The sequence below is a fragment of the Oryctolagus cuniculus genome, chromosome 13 (genome assembly GCF_964237555.1).
Source record: "Oryctolagus cuniculus chromosome 13, mOryCun1.1, whole genome shotgun sequence".
Taxonomy (NCBI): domain Eukaryota; kingdom Metazoa; phylum Chordata; class Mammalia; order Lagomorpha; family Leporidae; genus Oryctolagus; species Oryctolagus cuniculus.
Window position 1 is genome coordinate 71725521 of NC_091444.1, and position 21220 is coordinate 71746740.

The 21220-nt window shown below is 44.6% G+C and overlaps 1 protein-coding gene and 1 long non-coding RNA gene across 53 annotated transcripts in view; one reads left to right on the forward strand and one right to left on the reverse strand.

The window, feature by feature from the left end:
* The window catches only part of LOC103350898 (uncharacterized), a 140934-nt gene that overhangs the window by 18958 nt on the left and 100756 nt on the right, over positions 1–21220 (forward strand). The window lies entirely within an intron of this gene.
* CELF2 (CUGBP Elav-like family member 2) overlaps positions 1–21220 on the reverse strand; it is a 931997-nt gene that overhangs the window by 4740 nt on the left and 906037 nt on the right. For 11 of the 50 annotated variants that reach the window (XM_051820872.2, XM_051820873.2, XM_017347667.3 and 8 more), the window contains 4 exons: positions 16283–16414; positions 8499–8696; positions 4136–4279; positions 549–720 (listed from right to left, as the gene is read on the reverse strand). In XM_051820872.2, the coding sequence (XP_051676832.1) occupies positions 593–720; positions 4136–4279; positions 8499–8696; positions 16283–16414 (602 nt within the window). In that variant the 3' untranslated portion in view covers positions 549–592. Of the gene's footprint in view, positions 721–4135; positions 4280–8498; positions 8697–16282; positions 16415–21220 lie in introns of all 50 variants that reach the window. The other 39 variants (XM_070055747.1, XM_070055736.1, XM_070055749.1 and 36 more) reach the window with 8 other exon arrangements.

Genomic DNA, 21220 nt, shown 5'->3' on the forward strand with positions numbered 1-21220 from the left:
GACCAATAAATGTCATTTTGAACCCTAAAATAAGATCCTACTTATTAAAATGAACCGATGTAGTGGAAGGACGTTTGTGTTGTTTTAAGTGCTTCTCCTGGCTTCTCCCTCTTGCTAGGCCACCGAGTGAACCTCTACCTGCTGGGGCCCTTGGAGGGGCGGGTTCTCCAGGCAGTGCTCCTGGGGCACCAGTGGTTTCAGAGTTAGAATTGCACATTAGCATGTGTTTGCCTTTCAAATTCTCAAGATGTCATGTATTTATGTGTATGTTTTTCTTTAAAACAAAAATGAAAACAAAAATTTTAGAAAAGGTAAAAGGAGATTCAAATTGCAAAACAAATAGAGAATACAGTGGCACAACTGGAGGAGGAATTGACTTGATAGAAACAAGGTAGCCCAAGTTTTAAATATGGCAAACTGTGTGGGGGGGGGTAGGGAAAATGGAGGCCTTATTGTAAAAATAACCGTCTCTCTTGGTCAAAGTTGGCAATGTGGTCCTCCTCTCCTCTGCCTTCCCTGTTGAGAACAGGCTGGCTCGTGGGACTTACCCTAAGAAAGCTAAAATAAGAGCAGGGAGCCTCTGGGGTTAGGATCAGTAAGGTTTGCTGTCGTTTTTGGAGCGCTTCAGCTGCACCTTCAAGCGTTTCATGCCGATCTGAAAGCCATTCATAGCCTGTATAGCAGCTTGTGCAGAGACTGGATTGTCGTAGCTAACAAAACCTGGAAAACACAAAGGGCAGGAGGGAGGGAGTCAGGATGGAGAGGAGGCAGAGCAGGGAAGGGGCACCAGGGCTTTCAGGGATGGCTGGCACCGCGTAGCCGCCAAGTGCTAGCGAGCAGGTGCCAATCCCACGGCCTTAATTTATTTGCACTCAGTTTCTTATTGCTGTGAATGTACAGGGCATGGTTTTGGGGCCACATTGGAAATGCCCACTGAGCAGCAGTGAAAAAGCTGGTTGGACTAGGTAGCATCAGGTAGAACAAAACCTTTCTCCAGAAAACCGAATTCTCAAACTTAAGTGTTTCTGAGTGAATTTAGTTTTCTTGTCAAATCTGGTTGTGGTTTACATCCTTTAGAAACCTGGTGAAGAGAACCCCAGGTAGATAAATCAGCGCTACTCATAAAAGCAGCAGTGTTTATTGTTGCATGGCTTGAAGGGCCGCCCGCAGCTTCACATGTCCCTGGAAGGCAGGAGACCTAAGGGAAGGGCTAGATACCGGCATGGGTTCTGCCAAGGAACCTGTCTCTCATTCCCATTCTGCATGCCTCTGCAGACACACAGCCTGGGTCTGGCTACAACGGGATGGGTCAGGAAGTCTAGAATGAATGACTTATCCTTGGTTTTCAACAGGGAAACTCTAGTTCTTTTCCCTTAATTTCTGTTTTCAAAGCTCCAGTAAATTCATCAGATAGGAAATTGCTATGCTGTTATCTCCCAAAGTCTTGGGAATAGTCTCAATGGCTCAGGGCTTAACACACATCTCAGTAGGGTTTCTAGTATCTTTCTCTGCACCAGCCACCACCGCTACCAGAAAGTTTTGAAAAATAACCAGTGATGCTCTACAAAGACCAGAAACAGAATTCCAATGATCTAGTTTGTTCTAGCACGGGTGGGTAAGGCAGGGCAGAGGTGTAAGTAAAGCTCTGGCTAATGCTGATGCAAGTGGTGAGCTTGTATAATACCTACTTCCTTCTGGTGTTGAAAGGAAGCTGTATGGTCCAGATTTGAGTCCTGAACACATCAGCTATACTAAGTGTCTCCATCTGTCTACTGTTACAGTTAGATCTAAAGAAAAAATAGCTTTATCAAGTAGAGGAAGAAAAGCACATAAATGTACTTCCAGCAGAGTTCTCTCCTCAGCTGGTTAAGAGTGGGCATACAGCATAAGGTAGGAAAACTACATGGACAGGCTATATTGAAGAATTGTCATTTAAATTTGTATTAAAGCTAATACCCAGTAAGTGTGATTTTCAATTCAAGATGTTTGCCCTGGCTTCACTGTCTCCTTTCCATCTGTTTTTTTTCTTCTATCTGATTAAAAAAAAATTATTTGAAAGGCATAGTGAGAGAGAGAGAGAGAGCGAGCGAGCATGCAAGCTGTCTTCCATCTGCTCGTTCACTCTGCACATGGCTGCAACAGCTGGGTCTGGGTCAGGCTGAAGCCAGGAGCTGGGAACTCCATCTTAGGCTCCCACATGAGTGGCAGGGACCCAAGTTCTTGCTGCCTTCCCAGGTGCATTAGCAGGGCGCTGGTCTGGAAGCAGAGCAGCCGAGGACGTGAACAAGCACTCTACAAATGCCGGTGGCTGTTGCAAGCAGTGGCTTAACCTGCTGTGCCACAACACCAGGCACTCCCTCAGGGTCTTTATGTGCAGAAGGAGCAGGATGATTCACGAATGGAAATGGGGTCAAAAGATGGATAATGAGACCCAGCTAAGAGGTATGAATGGCAGAATGGGATACCTCCTTAGGAGTAGCACCTCAGCAAACTGGGGGCCCTGAGAAATCAGGTGTGCGAAAGCTTTAAATACAAAATGAAAACACAGTCCATGGTGATAAATACTTGGCTGCTGCTACTTCCTAGCCTGCACTATGTGAACACACTGGTTAAGTAGTTTGTGGACTGATATAATCTCCTTAAGCCAGTAAATATTTTCTGACATCAAACAACAAAGTGCAATCCCTTTGCAGTCTTCAAATAAGCCTCGAACACTGTTTAGCTATGAGAAACAGGAAAGTCTGCCTCCACGCTTTGTGCAGGGAAGCCTCCCGAAAGTTAGCTCATGCGCCAACATACACACATCCTCTATAACCATTTAATTTCCATTTCGCTCTCTCATGAACCATTACAAAGGGGTTTACATAGTTGCCGTGGCAGCAGCAGTGTAATGGGTTCAGGCTGACAGCCTTTCCACCAGGGTGAAAACAGCGACTTTAAATGGTTGACACACTAATTCCCCTAACAGCAGAGGCTTCAGCCCTTCTGGGGTGATGGCACAGAAATGAGAAAGATGTTATGATAATGCAGTTTCAGGAGCCAAACGTTCTGTTTGGATTGTTTACCTGTTACTAGTCAGCCAAATGGCAAATTTTAGTTTTTTGGCAATTTGAGAACCACCCTACCTTTGCTGTTTTTCTTTCTAATATGTAATTCCGTGTGTTCTCTCTGGCCCGTGTCTGCTGCATTTTGTTTTATGCTGTCGTTACTACCCACTCCCAACATGAATTAAATTACAGGACGGATCAAAGCAAATGTGCTGGCTCACGGTGAGCCAGAGCTTGCTGAGTAATAGAGACACTAACAGTCCTCACCTCTTCACTGCTTTGGAGGCAAAAGGGCTTGAACAATAAGGACTGCATGTAGGGATTGTTACCTTCCTGGGGTATCCGTTTGTGTATGCTTGCACACAATGCAGTGGTGGGGGGGCAAGGAAGACCAGGCACAGCAACCTTGTGCACCGAGAGACACCTGCACTCTCCTGTGCCCCATAGCCGTTCGTGCAGCCCCTGCCCATCCTAGAAGCCCAGGTTATGGCCTTTGAATGCAGTGTTCCAAGTAACCACGGGACTGCTCAGCCACCCAGCCTGTGCAGGCAGTGAGAAACATCCTTGCTTGTGCATGTATGCATACTTAGGAAAGGGTGTGTAAGGCAGACCGTGCCCTGTACAGTGTGTGCCCACAACCCAAGCGTCTGAGTCAAGACTACACATGCAGGGGTAAAGAATTCTATTCTCTATCAGGAGGACCTAGACTACAGTCTGTTAACTGTATTTCCATCTGATAGTAGACTCTGATGCAATCTGTGGGGCTTCTAGAAATGGCTATTGCTCAATAATGAAAGATTATTAGGCAAATGTACTCAGGCACTTTAATAGTAGAGTAAAAATATTACCTAATGTATGGGCATATAGTTTAATTCCTCAGATGCTTCCTTTTTATGTAGCCATTCCCCTTTTTGCGATTCAGTAACTTTATTCAAGTCTGCTTACAGGCATCTGGAGAAAGCAGAAAACACCCCCACAAAGGGAAGGCCCTGTCTGACTCTGAGAGTATTTGTCATTCACATTTTCCTTCTGATGACTCCTCATTTAGGAACCTATTACAATATTCTAGCTTGGTTTCTTTTGCATACCAAAGCACTTGCTCAGATTGGTCTGTTTGTCAATGAAGACTTTAGCAGAGATAACATTTCCAAAAGGCATGAACATCTGCAGAATGTCCTGGTCTCCAAACTCCTGTGGAAGATGGTAAATAAAGAGGTTTGCCCCTTCTGGACCTAAAGAGGAAAAAAAAATCAGAGTAAGGTATCCCTGGAATCTTTGTTCCCACAGCCTCTTAGGAATTCTCTAACAGCAGGGAGGCTAAGTAATCACCTTTCTCTTACTCTAAAAGAGGATAAGTGTCAGGTGCTGGTCTTTGAGGAAAGTGCTCATTCTTCCAACTGGCCTGATTTCCAAAGAAATAGTGGCTGTTTTCCCTGATGGTGTTGTGTGGTCCCACGTACTTACTGCCATGTGAGCATACATCTGAGTCTCCTCTTCATGGGGAGTGAAGGTAGGAGCAGCATACGGGCAGAGACTCGAGGCTGGGTTTTTCCTGGGTGCCCATGGTTTCTCTCACAGGCACACTGGCTCTCAGGGAAGACAGTGCTGCGTGCATTTTAAGCAGATTGCAGCAACTGAGAATAATGGTTGCAGTATCAGTGCTGCTTAGCTTTCTCGATCCTTTTACCTAGTTATCCAGCCAGTTGCAATTTGTCAACTCTCTTTACTAGAAGTGACTTGCAACAAGCCGGTGTAGGCGGAAAAAAAAGGTAGCTGGAGTCTCAGCCCTTTGATGGGAATCACAGCACTGGTGACTAGGCTTGGAAATGAAGGCAGTGGATGTAGAAGGACAGAGGTAAGCCAGTTTCCTCACCTTTACCTATCCTGTCCCAAGCAGGTCTCAGGAAGTAGATGGAGAAGGGAAGCCCTTCTTCATGATACTGGTTGTAGAGATAAGCTCGCTTTGAGTGCCTCTCCTAAACTTGCTGTGGAGCTATGTGAGGGCTATCTGAAAGCTACCAGAAGCAGTGGTGGGGGCAGGAACCTAAGTGAGCAGGGTGGAGAATGAGAGCTGGATGCCTCTTGGACATTCCAGGTGTGGTATCCAAGAAGGGAGCCCATAGGACTGGTGAAGAAACTGCTTCAGTTGGGTCACAGATCTTCCACTGGCATTTACAGGAGAGGAACCAGACCTGCCTGTCCCACTTGGAAGTGCCAGGGGACAGGGTATCTATGTGTATGGGGTAAAGAAAAATAACATGGAGATAAAAAAGAATTTAGTAAGATAAATGGGTAAACAGATTTGCAGATAAATACAAAACAAGTTTCTTCTGCTGCCACAAAATAAATAGTAAAAGAAAAAAAGTGTCCTAACAAATGAGACTGTGCACAAGGAAGATTACTTCCTTACGTATCAGTGTGTCTGCATGACTAGATCGCTATGCTCTGTTGCTCGCAGTTTCTATGGACATATACATACTTCCAGCAGGGAGGCAGGCTGCGTTTTACAGGGGTATCACTACAGGCCTCAGATCCCCAAATATTTTTTGGTTAAAAAAATCACAATTTAGTATGAACAGATACCCAAACATGGGCAACAGATGTTCTTAGTGCCCCTGTGCCATGCAAACCCTCTGCAAATGTATGGTAGCACCAGGTTTAATGTTCCTTCTAAATCAAAGGTGCAAGTGCACAAATGAGGATTAATGGGACCCAGTGTGAACTGTGAGGTACATCTTACCTCCTGCAGCCTGGGGAGAAAATACAATTTTAGTTCTGAGGATAGATTACTGGGTATGCCTGAATAATCCTGCATTCTAGAGTATATTCATAGAGAGACCAAGAAAAGAAGGAGACAGAGCAACAAACCCAAGGAGGCTTTGTCTTTCTGCTCATCATTTTCCTAGGAAAAAAACACCCAAAGCTTCCCCTGGTGTAGTGTACCCTACTCCCCTTTATCTCCACCAAGAAACAGTGGGTTTTGGCAAACTGTCAAATTTTCTAATATTAAACAGAGAAAAGGATGATTTCACATGGAAAACCTCCCTTGTATGTAACCAGGAGGAAAGACAGCAATCGGAAAGAAAACAGATTCTACCCTCCATTTCCATCTGTATATCTTCCTTTACCTGTTTCTAAGAGTGGCAAAAATTTGTTCATAAATCACCCTCTTGTATGATTTCTTCTAGTGCATGTGACTTTAACTGGTGAGTTATGTGTGTTAGATGAGTTTGTTGGTCCCAGGTGTTTGTGGAGTGTTCATGTTTTGTATTGCACACAGAGCACTTGACCCTTGACCCTGGCATTAAGCACTAGGAGCATTTGTGGGAACAAAGCTGTATAGGACCCACTGTGCCTCCTTGGGTTTCAGGAGACCCTAACCACCTGTGTCAGTATGACAGTATGGCAGTGGGTACTTGAGAATGGCAAGGAAGGTGATTAATTGTCCTGGGTTTAGGTCTGTAGGGATTTCATGACCCTTCACACGATTTAGTGGGAGTAAAATGAAAACCATTTCTTTACAAAGCCAGACTTGGCTCATTCTCCTATGGGGTAAAAATACACCAGGGTACATGACTAGATATGTGAAGCTGACTTTCGCCTGTCTTTAGTGAAGTACAGAACTGTCAAGTAGAAAATCTATTTAGTATTGGAATTCATTACATTTCCCTCCTCCCAGTATAATATACCATTTTATATTTTATTTTACTTAAACTAAGTTTAAATTTCATATTAACTGAGTAAGAAGAGAACAGAAGAGAGGGATGAAAATGATTAGAAACAAAACAGAACAAAACCTACCAACCAAAAGCGGTCCAAAATCCTAAAACCATGCTACTGGTGGTCCAAATAGCTAAATTAAAAGCATCAGGAGTCGGCCAGAGTCAGTTCAACCCTGCAGAGGTGATTGCTCCAGCAGCAACCCCTAAGACTCAAGGCAAGGAACTCAGGGTGGCGGGCTAAGGTAAAGCTCTTTTAGAAAAACACTGTTTTAGGGCCCAAATAGTGTGCTTACGCCACTGAATTTGTATGTTTTGAGTGACTGGCATTTTCTCAGTGACACAGGTTATACATAATGCAGTTTGCTGTGAGGCCTTGGTAGCTAGATGATGGAGCAAGGACTGACTGTCTCCAGATGCATAAACAGGCCAGCTGGGCCCTGTGTGAGGACAGCCTTGTCTTACAGCGTCCCGCCTCCCACCCTTATTTGTCATCACAGGAGGCAGACCCCCAGGCAGACCAACTGAAATTGAGGCTTTTCTTTGGGAAGAGGTGGTGTTGATGTTGACTCCCTTCACACTCCTGGTAAACCACAGGTGTCTGAACAGTTGTGCAGTTTAAAAAGTCTACCGTAGCAGTGACAGCTGAGAGTAAAGAGAAAGTCAAAATAATGAAAAATAACTTTCATATATGAGGGTACTTCAAAAACATGGCAGAGAAATGCACTTAAAAGATATGTACACTTCCAATGAAATTTTTGAAGCCCCTGGTAGCTTTGGTTTTTAATGATCCCCATGTTATTTAGAAAAAGAAACCTTTTCCTTTTTAAAAATTAAACACATGAGTGTCTTTTAAGCCACATCCCCTTAAAACTCACAGCTTCACAAGGTAACACTGCTGTTTCTGATAGAACACCACGCATAAAGTCAGTATTCAGGCAAAAGCAGTTTGGGGATGGGCAGAAGGAAAAAAATTTCCACATTCTAAATAAGTCAGAAAATAAGTATTTTGCTTTAAAGCAGCCTCAATTAAGAAGAAGTCAAAAGGAAGAATGACAGACTGTCCTTATTTGGACTAGCTCATTAACCATTTTATAATTAGCTCTAATGTATTCTTAGCATTAACTTCCTAAAGTTGATTCTGCCTTTCTGGCAGAGAAGCAAAGCAATCAATCACTTACTTGCCTCCCCAGAAGACCCCCAATTAAACAAAGACCAAGTCAATCCTACCCGTGGATTTTATTATTAACCCGAGACCCATCACCTATGAAGAGGCAGCCACACAATTATCATGGGTATGTGGTCTCCAAAACACCTGGGAAATGCAGGCGCGACAGAGAGATACAGAGGCCTGCATTGATTTTCCCCTTCCATTAATGAGGCGGCTGTGTATAAGGGGAGAAACTGATGGTCCATGATGATGTGGGGGAGGGAGGTACCTGTCATTTTTTGATGGCAGCAGCTAATAAGTCATTGTGTATAAGTGCACAATGGCTGAGAACTTCAAATTAAGAGAACAATGCAAAAATAAAGGATAAGAAACAGCAAATATTGAAATGAACGGCTTAGGCTTGTCAGATTTTTTTTTTTAAACATGAATACTGAAATAAAACAATTGCTTTCTCTTACAACACTGGTTCAATATAATTTCTTCTAAAGTGTCCTACAGGCAAATACTGCCCATTGGGCTGGCCACAGTAGGCCCTATCCTGGGGTGAGGGCACGCACATACCTTCCTTCTGGCTACCCGCAGCGCTCTGCTGTTGCAGCAAGCTCTGGCTGTACAGAGTGGGCAGTGCGGCTGCCGCATACTGCTGAATTCCTGAGTAGGCCTGGGTGAGGGCGTCCATGGTGCCAGCCGTGCCATTCGTCAAGCCTGTGGCGCCAAGTCCTCCATTGAGAGCCGCCATACCTGAGAGCATTTGAGCAACTTTACAAAAAACCCAACAATAGAGAAGAGAAATAGCACTTATTCATTAGTGCTTTCCAAAGGAAGTTAGAGAATCATTTGACACAAGTACAACAGCAAGTGCATGCAGCTAGCACACCAATTAAGCCAACAGGAAATTAAAAACGAAACCATGAAGAAATAAATCATAATAATGGAGAAAAAAAAGACCTAAGCAATGATAACCCTTACTCCCTAGGCCAGTGATCAGAACTCACTGAGGCACTACAGGTGGACAATACATCTTTGTTCCATGCAATGTGCTACTGGCAAGTACTGCTGTTATCTTTTGAAATAAAAGCATTCTGCTTCTTAGTGCTTACAAGCATGATAGAGAAAAAGAAAACAGTAGTGGCAGAGGCCTATATCATCTGTACATTTAGATCCGTTTACTGGGCTCTTTGAGGAGCCTTGGGATGGCTCAAGGGGTTGAGGAAAAAAGGATAAACCTTTTTTTTTTTTTTTTTTTTTTTTTTTGACAGGCAGAGTGGACAGTGAGAGAGAGAGAGAAAGGTCTTCCTTTGCCGTTGGTTCACCCTCCAATGGCCGCCGCGGCCAGCGCGCTGCGGCCGGCACACCGCGCTGATCCGATGGCAGGAGCCAGGTGCTTTTCCTGGTCTCCCATGGGGTGCAGGGCCCAAGCACCTGGGCCATCCTCCACTGCACTCCCTGGCCACAGCAGAGAGCTGGCCTGGAAGAGGGGCAACTGGGACAGAATCCGGCGCCCCGACCGGGACTAGAACCCGGTGTGCCGGCGCCGCTAGGCGGAGGATTAGCCTAGTGAGCCGCGGCGCCCACGATAAACCTTTTTTTTCCTGAAGCTGTCTGAGGAGGAAATGGCCGAGTTCACAGTCCAGTGAACTGGCTCTCCTGTTACCAGTCTTTCCTCAGCAGCTGAAGGATGTTGTCAGGGACAAGGGCCTGAGGAGTGAATGGACAGCCTAGGAGGACTGAGGCACAAGAACACGGACCCATCATACAGCTCCAGAGAGCTGAGCCGCGTCGTCACCTAGCCGAGGCTAGAGAGGGAGTGATGGCGTTTTCAGCAGCAAATGGTTATGGGGTGTGCCCGTGCACACACAGCACATTCATCAGTTCCCCGGCACGTGGGGTCTCTGCCAGTGAGTTTCATGTCGTGTGTAACTGAAGTGACAGTGTGACTGACTGTAAGCTGGACCTCCGCGTGAACTCATGTGAACTGGATGTCGGCCAGAATGCTTTTTTGCTGTTTTTCTGTGTGTCCTGGCTGCTCTTTTGCTCTATTATGCTTGCTGACTGTATCACATTTTCCTGAGTACTGACTCAAAACAAGCAGTTTATAGTGTTAGCTTTCAGATGAACTCAGGAAATGGAAGCGCTGACATCAGAATTGCCTTTGGTTCCTTTATGATTAAGAATCTGGAGGAGGGGTGAGCACTGGAGTGCAGCAGGTTGGGCCACTGCTTGCGATGCCTGCATCCCATGCCGGAGTACAGGTTAAGTCCTGGCTACTTCACTTCAAATCCAGCTCCCTGCTGATACCCCTAGGAAGCAGTGGATGATTGTTCAAGTACTTGAGTTCCTGCCACCCTTGTGGGTGACCTGGATGGAGTTCCAGGCTCCTGCCTTCCACCTCACTTGGCACTGGTTGTTTCGACCATTTGGGGAGTGAATCAGAGGATAGAAGCGTGCACGTGCTCTCTCTCACTTGCTGTCTGCCTTTCAAATAAATCATTCAGAAATGTTTTTAGAAGTAGATCTCCCACCCCCCCAAAAAAAGAACTTGCTGAAAACATTAATGCAAATTTTGATGACATTAGGGCTGTTGGTTAGAGATATTAAAATAGCAAGGATGGCTAACAAAGAATTTGGTAAGAAGTCCTAAGACTAGGGTGCTGAGAAATTATACAGAGGAATCAAACAACAGGATCCCCTTAACACTTCTATCAATGTTACTGCTTGCCATCCATAGGAAGCAGCAGGGAGGAGTGTCCTATGCTCTGTGCCTTTGCCAGCTTCATCTCATAGACTGAAAGGACAGCATGTGACACACGCACTGGACCATGGCTTAACAGTAGAGGACTCAGGTCTGGAATTCCTGCCGTGGGACTTGAGGTAACTGAACTACACCTTGGGGGTGGTTCCAAGTACATTCTCAGTGCAGAGAGAGGGGGAATGGATAGTCTGTGAGGTTGTGTTTTAGCCTCTTGAGAAATGAAGTGATTTCAAGCAAAGTACAAACTCAGCTGAGAGGTGTTGGCCAGCAGAGGTCCTGCTGGATCTGCTTCAAGTTTCCTGTTATGAAGGAGTCTTTTTTTTTTTTTTTTTTTGGGTCACACAAATAAACATGGTTAAAAGCTTAGAAATAGTTTGTCCTCCTAATTACGCTGAACAGCCCCGCAGACACTAACTAATCACATTTACCTCAGTGACTCTTTGCCTCCCTCTATCCCTATAATTGTTATGGCTGCTGAAGGACTGGGGAGCAATTTCCCTTTTCTCTATTTGATCTTATTTCATCCTCACCTCCCGGTACTTGTGTGATGCACAGAAACATCTGTTTCTTTTCTGGGAGAGGTGAGAGGCGGCTGTAAAGCCAGGCAGCACTGCTAAGTTCCCTTGGTTTCAATTTCGTCAGGCTGTTAACAGGTGACTACAGATCTAGCTGCTCAGGTCATGGCCTCAGTTCTCGGGAATTCAGATGCTGTGTGAGGAAATTCTAGCAGGAAAACGAGTGGTAACCTGCCACTGCATTTATCCCCTAGGGCCTGTGGTTCTAGGTGCACATGTGGGCCCCCAGGGCCATTCGCAGTTCAGCTGCTGCCTGACAATTATGGGCTGAAGACAGACGCTCCACGCTACTGAGAGGCCTCCCACTCGAGGGCAGGGACGGGAGCATCACATGTCCCCAGCACCTTGTCAGAGGGAGGGGCTTGGAGTCTCCAGGCCCTGCTACACAGGGTGCACAGGAGTGCCTGCCCGTGACTCGAAGCCTTCACGGCTTTGTTCCCCAGAGGGCCAGACAAGGCAGCTTCACTGCAGTGCTCACTGGCTCTCCTAACTCCTTTCCCTTCTGGTGTATGGCCGTTTTTTTAAACTGTCCAGGTCAGGAGAATTATCTATTTCAAACTTTTTTTTTTTTTGGCAAAAAGGGGAAAGTTTTCTTTTTTTGCCTTTAAATACACAAGCAGGATAAAGTTAATGCTCGTCAATACTAGAGGGACAGTAGAGTCCTTGTAAGATTGATAGCTGTACCAGGTGACATTCCAGCCACATCCTGCACCTCAGTGTGGATCTGAGTTAAAGGGTTCTCCTTGAATCTGTTTCTTACAGGCTGGGAGGTAGTCCTGGCTGGCCTTAATCTGCCTGGGGCAGGGGAGGCACCAAGTGGATGAGGTGTAGATGCTGGAGGGGCCTGTGCAGGTGAGAGGGGAAAGTGTGCCTTCTCCATCACAGAGCTTGCCTCCTCCATGGTTATAAATACCACCTCTGTGAGCAAAACTAAGAAGTACATTAAGAATATTTTAAACCAAAACTATCTTGTAAAATCTGGGGAGTTAATGTTTGCAAATCCAGGGTAGAATAGGTAACTGATAACACAGTAGAGTTTGATGAACCAATAGGAATATTCCAAATTTTGAGATGAGTTCCTGTGAGCTACCAGATGTTACTCAGTTAAATAATTAACCCTAGTTGGGGCTGGCACTCTGGTGTAGTGGGTAAAAGCCTGCAGTGCCAGCATCCTTATGGGCACTGGTTCAAGACCTGGCTGCTGCACCTCCGATCCAGTGCCCTGCTATGGCCTGGGAAAGCAGTGGAAGATGGCACAAGTGTTTGGGCCCCTGTTCCTGTGTGGGAGACCCAGAAGAAGCTCCTGGCTTTTGGCTTCAGATCAGCTCTGCTCCTGCCATTGGGGAGTGAACCAGCAGATGGAAGACCTCTGTCTCTATCTCTGCCTTTCAAATAAATAAGTCTTTAAGAAAAAATATAACCTTAGTCAACTCAGCTGCTGGAGCTAATATAGAAGCAGGAATCTGAAGAAAGCCAAGTTGAATAAAATACTTCCACTTAAAAGAACTGTACTGTGAAAGGACCAAATGATCAACCCTTTCCTCCCAGTTCATCTACATTCCTATGCATACTATATAGATGAGGAAGGCTGGAAAGAAATGACAGGTGTGGCAGACCTTCACAAAGAAGGCCTCTGTAACTGGCTGTCTGTATAATTGTGCAGTCTGACTTTACACTCAGTTGCTCTCCAGAGGTGCTCAACTCAAAATTCCAAGGAGCTGTGGGGTTAGTGAATAAATCTGTTAGAATGACATAAAAGGACACACTTAAAAAAAATGAGCATGGACATATTTTTGTGGCCACAATTGAGATGGTACTGAAAAGTAGAATCACAGGCAGAGTACCATATGCACACTACCTTTATCCACAAGCAAGCTAGTCTGCGAGATTTTGTACCAAATAAAAAAAGAAAAAGTGAGGAGTGACTTAATATATTCTTAAAGATTGGTAAGTTATTTACTGAGGTGAATTTTCCTTTGTACAGAGGAGATACATCCTTCCAAGCTATTTCTCTACCATACATAAGTAGTTGAGGGGCAGGCATTGAGCCTAGCAGGCAAAACACCTGCATCTCATTTTCAAGTCCATGGGTTCGATGCTTGGCTCCCTGCTCTGCAGCAGTGAGGGCTCAACCAGGTGGGTCCTTGCCACCCACGCGCGAGACCTGGATTGCCATCCTGGCAGTTACCATTGGATGGGAATGTGCTTTCTCTTAATAAATACATACATAAAAAGTTCGTAAATAAGTTTCACCAAGCATGCTGTTGGTAATATTCAAACAATTACAACTTTAAGTACTAGATGCTAAGCAGTTTGGAAGAATAACGTGATTTAAGCAAGGAAAAAGAAAATGCCATTTGACATACATTTAAGCATGGAAAATTGAGTATAGACTCCTGGGTGAACATAGCTGCAAAAAGTATTTCTTCATCTCTGTTAAGATATTAATTTATGAAACATGCTCAGGGAGCTCTCAACTAATCCAGAAGTGAAAACCCTGGTGGTAAATTACTCATGGTCCTTGGTCTGATTTACCCTGAGGACACTGTGCTGTTTTCTAGCCCCTGTATTCGTCAAGTAAAAGGGAAGAAAAAGGATATTAAACCCAAACAGTTTATTTTAGCTGCTTGTCCATTAACTTCAAACTGCCCTTCACAAAGGTGTAGGGCCCCCTCATAGAAAAGAGGGTAAAATTCAGGCTGAATTATCCATCTACTTTTTTGCTGAATACTTTGTTCATGGAAGAGTTGTCTTCCAGAATACCCTCAAGGTAGCAAGAAATGGTTCCTGGTACAGATATAGCAATGGTTTAGAAGTTGGTGGCCACTGAAAAGCTGACTCTGTCCAAGTAACCAGTTCTTGGTTACCTTCTTTGAGAACTATCCAGTAGAACCAGTAGCAGTATCCTAGAATATTCCATCCTAGAAGGTTTTCTCTTTATCTAATTTGAGACAAATCGCAAATATTAGCTCCCAGTCAGTGTTCAGACTGTAAAGTAGCTCTTCATTAGTAACACATATCAAATCAGAAGGAATGTATTTTTGTTTGAGCAGAATTTTGGTAAACACTGTCTGTTAGTTGTTTTTTGAAGCTGGAAATATTTGTAATTTCCCACAAACTAAACATACCTCTGTTAACAGCAAGGAATTAAAAAAATGTAAGCCTGTTGTCCTTGCCAGAAGCAAACTTCGTATAACACAAAACCCCACGGAAAACCAGCTGCTGTTTCCCTGCCCTGTAACAGAGTCCCTGTCCAGTCCTCACTCTAAGGATGGGTACCACCCAGCGACGCACAACAGAGGGAGGTGGGAGGAGCAGGACACAGACAAGAGGACACACACGCAGCAGTCATGAGCACGTGCTGAGGAGGACAACCATTCCCACTGGCCTGTTACTCTGCAGACCAAGGACAGGCAGGCGATCAAATCAAAGTCCTTGTTTGAGGGGAACTAGGTCCTGGGGCAAGAGAAGCAGCATGAGGGGACGTGTGCGAGCACACCCATCCTCAACCTAGGTGGAGGCAGTGGGCTGGTGCTTCTGCAGGACAGGGTCAGAGAGAGGAGCTGCACCGGGAGTCAGGGCAGTAAGGCTCCTACTTGGCTGCTGCAAAAGGGAAAAGCTGGAGGCAGTTTGAACGGGAATAAAACATCCTGGCTGGCATACAGGCCCCACTTCATGTCCTAAAGGCTAATTAGGAATCATATTTGCAAGAAAAATATTTTTCTTTCCCTATGGTCAGGTAAAACTCAGTGCAAGTTTTTGTTTTAGATCATCTGAATAAAAAGACTTAACAAAATCTGAAAATTTCCTACTTCTAAACATATGATTTATTTTCTTACCCAGATTATAAAAGTCCATCTTTATTTGGGTGAATTTTCACGATCTTTTTTTACCAACTAAATTCCAAGATTCTTTTTGAATTACTGTACTGTTTTTGCTTTGAAAACAGATACTAATAACCCCTTTAAAACAGCTAACTTAGGCAATCATGGGTTAAAAATCAAGGACCCCTTTATTAAACATAAAAATGGAGGTTGCCTGGGCTATATGATAGGTAACTTGAGACCCCACTGAGAACCTCTGTTGGCTGTCATGGACCTGCTGGGCTTGGCTACTCTCAGGCAGTGGGATGGGGGAAGAGCGAATGGAGGGACAAATTAGGTGTCCTCTCTGGGCTAGGGGTCATAGTCTCCACTGCAGGAAACCCATACCTAAGCATGAGTCTAACATGTGACTTACCCTGTAGCATGGTTACTTTTCTCTACACAGAGCTAAAATGACAGGCATGGGTTTGCTACGTAGAATAGAACCCAGAGTTCTTTGCATTTCAGAACCAAGTGTACTTAGAATTTCTAAGCTGTCTGCCTTAAGCCTCTCTGAACCAGCCACAGTAAGATGATGCTCCTCTGAACTGCTACAGCACAAGCCATGGCTGTGGGTGTTAATACGGATTCTAGATGATTCCACTTCCAGCAGTGGCTCCTCTCCACCAAGTTGCATTTCTTTCTTTCCAAGGACCTTATTTGCTTCTCTATAATTGTCATGGGTCTTTGGCTGTTACAGCTAGAGGACGGCTTTTACCAAGTGATCCAGAGCTTTCAGCTGGCCACTCTGAAGCCCAGGGAGGGAGCAGTGATTCACCTGCGCTCCTCCAGGTGCCTGGCTGCACTCCTGCTTCCTGACTTGCAGTCTATTCATTTTTCTGTTACAACACCCTACCTCACAGAACGGCACCCAACTTAAACAAACTGAATTCCTCGAAACCCGAAAACAACTGTCTGTCGCAGAGAGTACACATCCTACGTACTGCAAAGCATCTGGGATGCTGAGTGCTGGAATTTTTTTTTTTTTTTTTTGAGACAAAATGAATGTGGCTAGCTTTTGCATATCAAAGCATGTGCTCCTCCATCCCAAGTTTTAGTTCTCCCCATTGTACATCCTTTTTAGGTCATTTCTGGCTGACCATTTTCTGTGGAGAATTTGGGGGAAGGCTGTCCACCAGAGCAGCAAATACTCACTGTTTATGGTACCTGCTAGTGCGTTAATATTATTCAATCCAACAGTGGCTCCAGCCAATCCTTGCAGAGTCCCAAGAGAGGTCAGAGAATTCATGGCTGCACCAGCAGTGGAGTTAGGGGTTGAAGCAGCCACTGGAAAACAAGAGGAGAAGGGAGAGAGGGAGAGAGCACAAGATGAGTGAACGCCGACTGGATTGTAACGTAACCTGTCAGCACAGCAGATGGAGCCAGGTCGTCACTTAATCACCGGAAGTCCGTGAGCCTCACTTGTGTTTTTGGTGAGAGACATGTGGCACTGTACTTGTGGGAATTCTGACAATCAGATTTGGTGATTAAAGAAGTCATCATGGCTGTGTTTTTGCAAATACAGCAAATATGCTCATTGCTGACTAATTAGTAGTGGGGTGGTTTGTGAATGGGGGAGTCTATCCTGCTGGACAATCCCTCATTCGTCCTACTTTAGGAAACAGTCCTCTAGGGTTCCTTTCTTACCCACGCTAAGAAATTACTGAAGCAGAAAGAGGGCAGAGTTAGGGGAGTAAAATGGCATTTTCTCAATGAAGTCTTGAAGGGAAAAAAAAAAAGGCACCTTCCTGAGTTTGACGGGAAACTTCTAGACCCAGATGGTGGTGGTAAGACAGAGGGTTAAGTGATATGAGATAAAACATTTGGGTACAAACCATTTCCTTCCCTTATTTTTTTTTTTAAACAATAGTTTTATTGACAAACCATAAAACTGACCCTTTAAAATACACAGTTCCGTGGTGTTTAGTATGTTCGCAGAGTTGTACAACCTTCACCACTAGTTAAAATAAGCATTTTTGTCACCTCCAAAACAAACTCCTACCCATTAGTATTCACATTCCATTTTTTCATCCCCTTCAACACTAGCAAGCATTAATCTACTTTCTAGGTTTGCCTCCTCCGGATGTGTCCTATCAATGGAATCGTACAGTAGGTGAGATTTCCTGACTGGGTTCTCACTGAGCGTACTGCTGTCAAGGGTCACCCAGGCTGGGGCCTGCAGCAGTACTTCATTCCTTCTGACTGCTGAGCAGCACTGCGTTAAATGGGATCACATTGCATTTTGTTTATTTGTTAGCTGTGGACATTTGTTATGAATAATGATGTTAAGAACATTTGTGCCCAAGTTTCTGTGTGGACATTTGTTTTCGATTATCTTCAGTATATTCTCTTGAGGACTGCAGTTGCTGGATCCAGTGACACATCTGTATTTAATATTTTTGAGGAAGTGCTCAACTGTTTTCAAAGGTGTTCGTATTCCTTTCTCCCCTTTGTACTTGCAGTTGTTTCTGTAAACAGTAATTCACGTGCCTAACATTTACTATAGCTTCACAGTCTGCTAACCTCTCTCATGGGCGCTATCTGACTCTGTCTTGATGACGGAGGAAAAGGCTAAACTTAATTCTGACCACTGCTAAAAGCAGCACCTGGTGCACTTTAACTGTAACATCCTGCGTGTGTGACCTCCCTTCCCACCCAGGACAGCCAGGAATCTCATCTGTCCTCCTGGGGTGCTCTTGTGCAGGTGAAGCCCTGCTTCCAGGGGTAACACAGCAGTGACCATGCTGTCCCGTACCGGGATGAGGCCAAATCAGATTCCTAAAAAATTAACTCCCCACTCTATCACATAACTCTTTATATATGACATCAGCTTCTGCTGTCTCATTTTGTGTTCTTTTTAAAAGAAAATTCTATATAATAAAGTCAACATTTCTAGTCCTACTGTATTTTTAAATTTTGAAACACACATAAAAGTGGAGACAGTAACATGGCAGTCCTAGAAACTCACATCCAGATTCTAAAACATACAAGAACCAACCAACTCCTTTTCTCTCCAAATGAATTTTTCAGCAAATGCCAGCTCTTACATCATTTCACTCCTACATAATACACAGTTCTAAAAATTGTGGACGTTTTAAAATTTCAAAGCCACTGTATGTATAATAAAATTGGCATTAATTCTTTGGCTTCATTATTTGATAATATGTTACTTAGAATTTTCTTCATCTGTGTTCTTGAATAAATGTGGTTTTTATTTTTTCCTTCTTTTACTGTCCTTTGTTTTGCTACTGACTCCATAAAATGACGAGAAGAGTGTTCCTGTTTTTTTTTTTCTTCTTATCCAGAACTGCATGAGTTTGTAACTACTTGTAACATAAATGGTAGAACTTGTCAATAAAAACTGGACGTTTCATGGGATAATTCTCAAATACTGATTACACTGGATAAATAGAATTATATACATTTTCTTTTTACTCTTGAAAGGGTTTATTAGGTTATTGCTTTCTAGGAATTTGAATACTTTAATGTTTCAAATATGTATCAGTGTAAAGCTATTAATACTCAAAAAATTTAAAAAATTTGGAACAATTACATTTAAGACTTATTTTTAAATTTATTTTGAAAGAGGGAGAGGCAGAGAGCAATCTTCCATTTGCTGGTTCACTCCCCAAATGGCCACAATGGCCAGGCCAAAGCCAGGAGCCACAAGCTTCTTCCAGGTCTCCCACATGGGTAGCAGGGGTCCAAAGCACTTGGGCCATTCTCTGCTGCTTTTCCCAGCCAGGAGAAGCTCTTGGCTTCAGAACAGCCCAGCTCCAGCCGTTGTAGCCATTTGGGGATGAACCAGCAGATGGAAGATCTCTCTCTCTGCCTCTCAAATAAATCTTTAAAAAAAATTTTGTCATTTCAATTCCATTTTGCTCTTCTAATAATGCATATTTATTGTTTACATATTGCCAAAAAAACTGTAATATCCTTTATTTTTATTCTCTGCCACAGCAATTAGAGGAACTTAGAATACGTTAACTCAGAAAAGCACCTTCCTAAATCAAGTGTGCTGTATTCATGTTGTCATACATTTTTGTTGAGGCCTGGTTTTTCTGTTTTATACATTGATATATTATTTAACATTTATTTGCATTTATCCACATAGTTACCGCTGCCTGTGCTTATGATTTCTTTTTTCTTCCATCTGGGATTAGTTACTCTAGCTTGAAGTATTTCCAGTAGGGTGATGGTCTCTTGGTAAAAAAGTCTCTCAGCTTTTGTTTGCAGGAAAATGACATCCTTATTTTGTCCTCCCTCCTGAAATCCATGTTTGCTGGCTGTCCCAGGATGACCATTTATTTCAGCGCATTTTACTGCCCTCTCACTTCTGCAACGATGACAGGGACTGGTATGTCTAAATGTGTTCCCTTGAGGGTTGTTGCCTCCTCCCTTCTTTGGCTGTTTTAAAGATCTTCTACTTGTCTTTGGTGCCCTGTGTATTTTGCTGTGGCATATCTAACTATGGATTTATTTTCATTTTCCCTGCTTGGAATTTATTAGGCTCCCTGAATATGTGGATTCTTTTTGGATGGGGGAGGGGTTGTCTTTTTTCAATTCTGGGAAGTTCTCAGTCATAAACTGTTCTTACATTTCCTTTTCCCCATTTTCTTTCTAGTTTCTCTCAGATTTCCAGTAGCATTAGGAGACTGTTAGATGTGTTTCCATATTACTTACCCCTCATTTCCCTATTATGCATAATCTCCATAAATTTGTCTCTCAGCTCACCAAATTCTCTCCATTTTTTTTTAAAAGATTTATTTATGTATTTGAAAGGCCGAGTTATCAGAGAGAGGGAGACCTTTCATCCACTGGTTCCCTCTCCAAATGGTCATAGCGACCGGAGCTGGGCTGGTCAGAAGCCAGAAGCCAGAAGCCAGAAGCCAGAAGCCAGAAGCCAGGGGCTTTTTTCCGATTTCCCACATGGGTGCAGGGGCCCAAGCACTTGGATCATGTTCTGCTGCTTTCCCAGGCACATTAACAGGGAACTGGATTGGAAGTGGGGCAGCTGGGACATGAACTGGCTGTCTATATGGGATGCTGGCATTGCAGGCAGCAGCTTTACCTGCTACACCACAACGCCAGCCCCTCCTGGGTTGTATTTAATGAGCTATTAAAATTACATACTCGTTGGCGGGTGCCGCGGCTCACTAGGCTAATCCTCCGCCTAGTGAGGCACCCCGGGTTCTAGTCCCGGTTGGGGCGCCGGATTCTGTCCTGGTTGCTCTTCCGGTCCAGCTCTCTGCTGTGGCCCGGGAAGGCAGTGGAGGATGGCCCAAGTGCTTGGGCCCTGCACCCGCACGGGAGACTAGGAGGAAGCACCTGGCTCCTGACTTTGGATTGGTGCAGCGCACTGGCTATAGCAGCCGTTTGGGGGGTGAACCAATGGAAGGAAGACCTTTCTCTCTGTCTAATTCTGCCTGTCAAGGAAAAAAAAAAAAAAAAAGAAATTACATACTCATGGGGCCGGTGCTGTGGTGGTGCAGGTAAAGCCGCCACCTGCAGTACTGGCATCCCATATGGGCACCAGTTCAAGTCCTGGTTGCTCCTCTTATGATCTATCTCTCTGCTTTGACCTGGGAAAGCAGTAGAAGGTGACCCAAGTGCTTAGGCCTCTGCAACTGCATTGGAGACCTGGAAGAAGCTCCTGGCTGTGGCTTCAGATAGGCTCAGCTCTGGCTGTTGCAACCTTTTCGGGAGTGAACCAAACAGATGGAAGATTTCTCTCTGCCTCTGCCTCTCTGTAACTCTTTCAAATAAATAAATAATCTTTTTTTTTTTTTTTTTTTGACAGGCAGAGTGGACAGTGAGAGAGAGAGAGACAGAGAGAAAGATCTTCCTTTGCCGTTGGTTCACCCTCCAATGGCCGCCGCGGCCGGCGCGCTGCGGCCGGCGCACCGCGCTGATCCGATGGCAGGAGCCAGGAGCCAGGTGCTTTTCCTGGTCTCCCATGGGGTGCAGGGCCCAAGCACCTGGGCCATCCTCCACTGCACTCCCTGGCCACAGCAGAGAGCTGGCCTGGAAGAGGAGCAACCGGGACAGAATCCGGCGCCCCAACCGGGACTAGAACCCGGTGTGCCAGCGCCG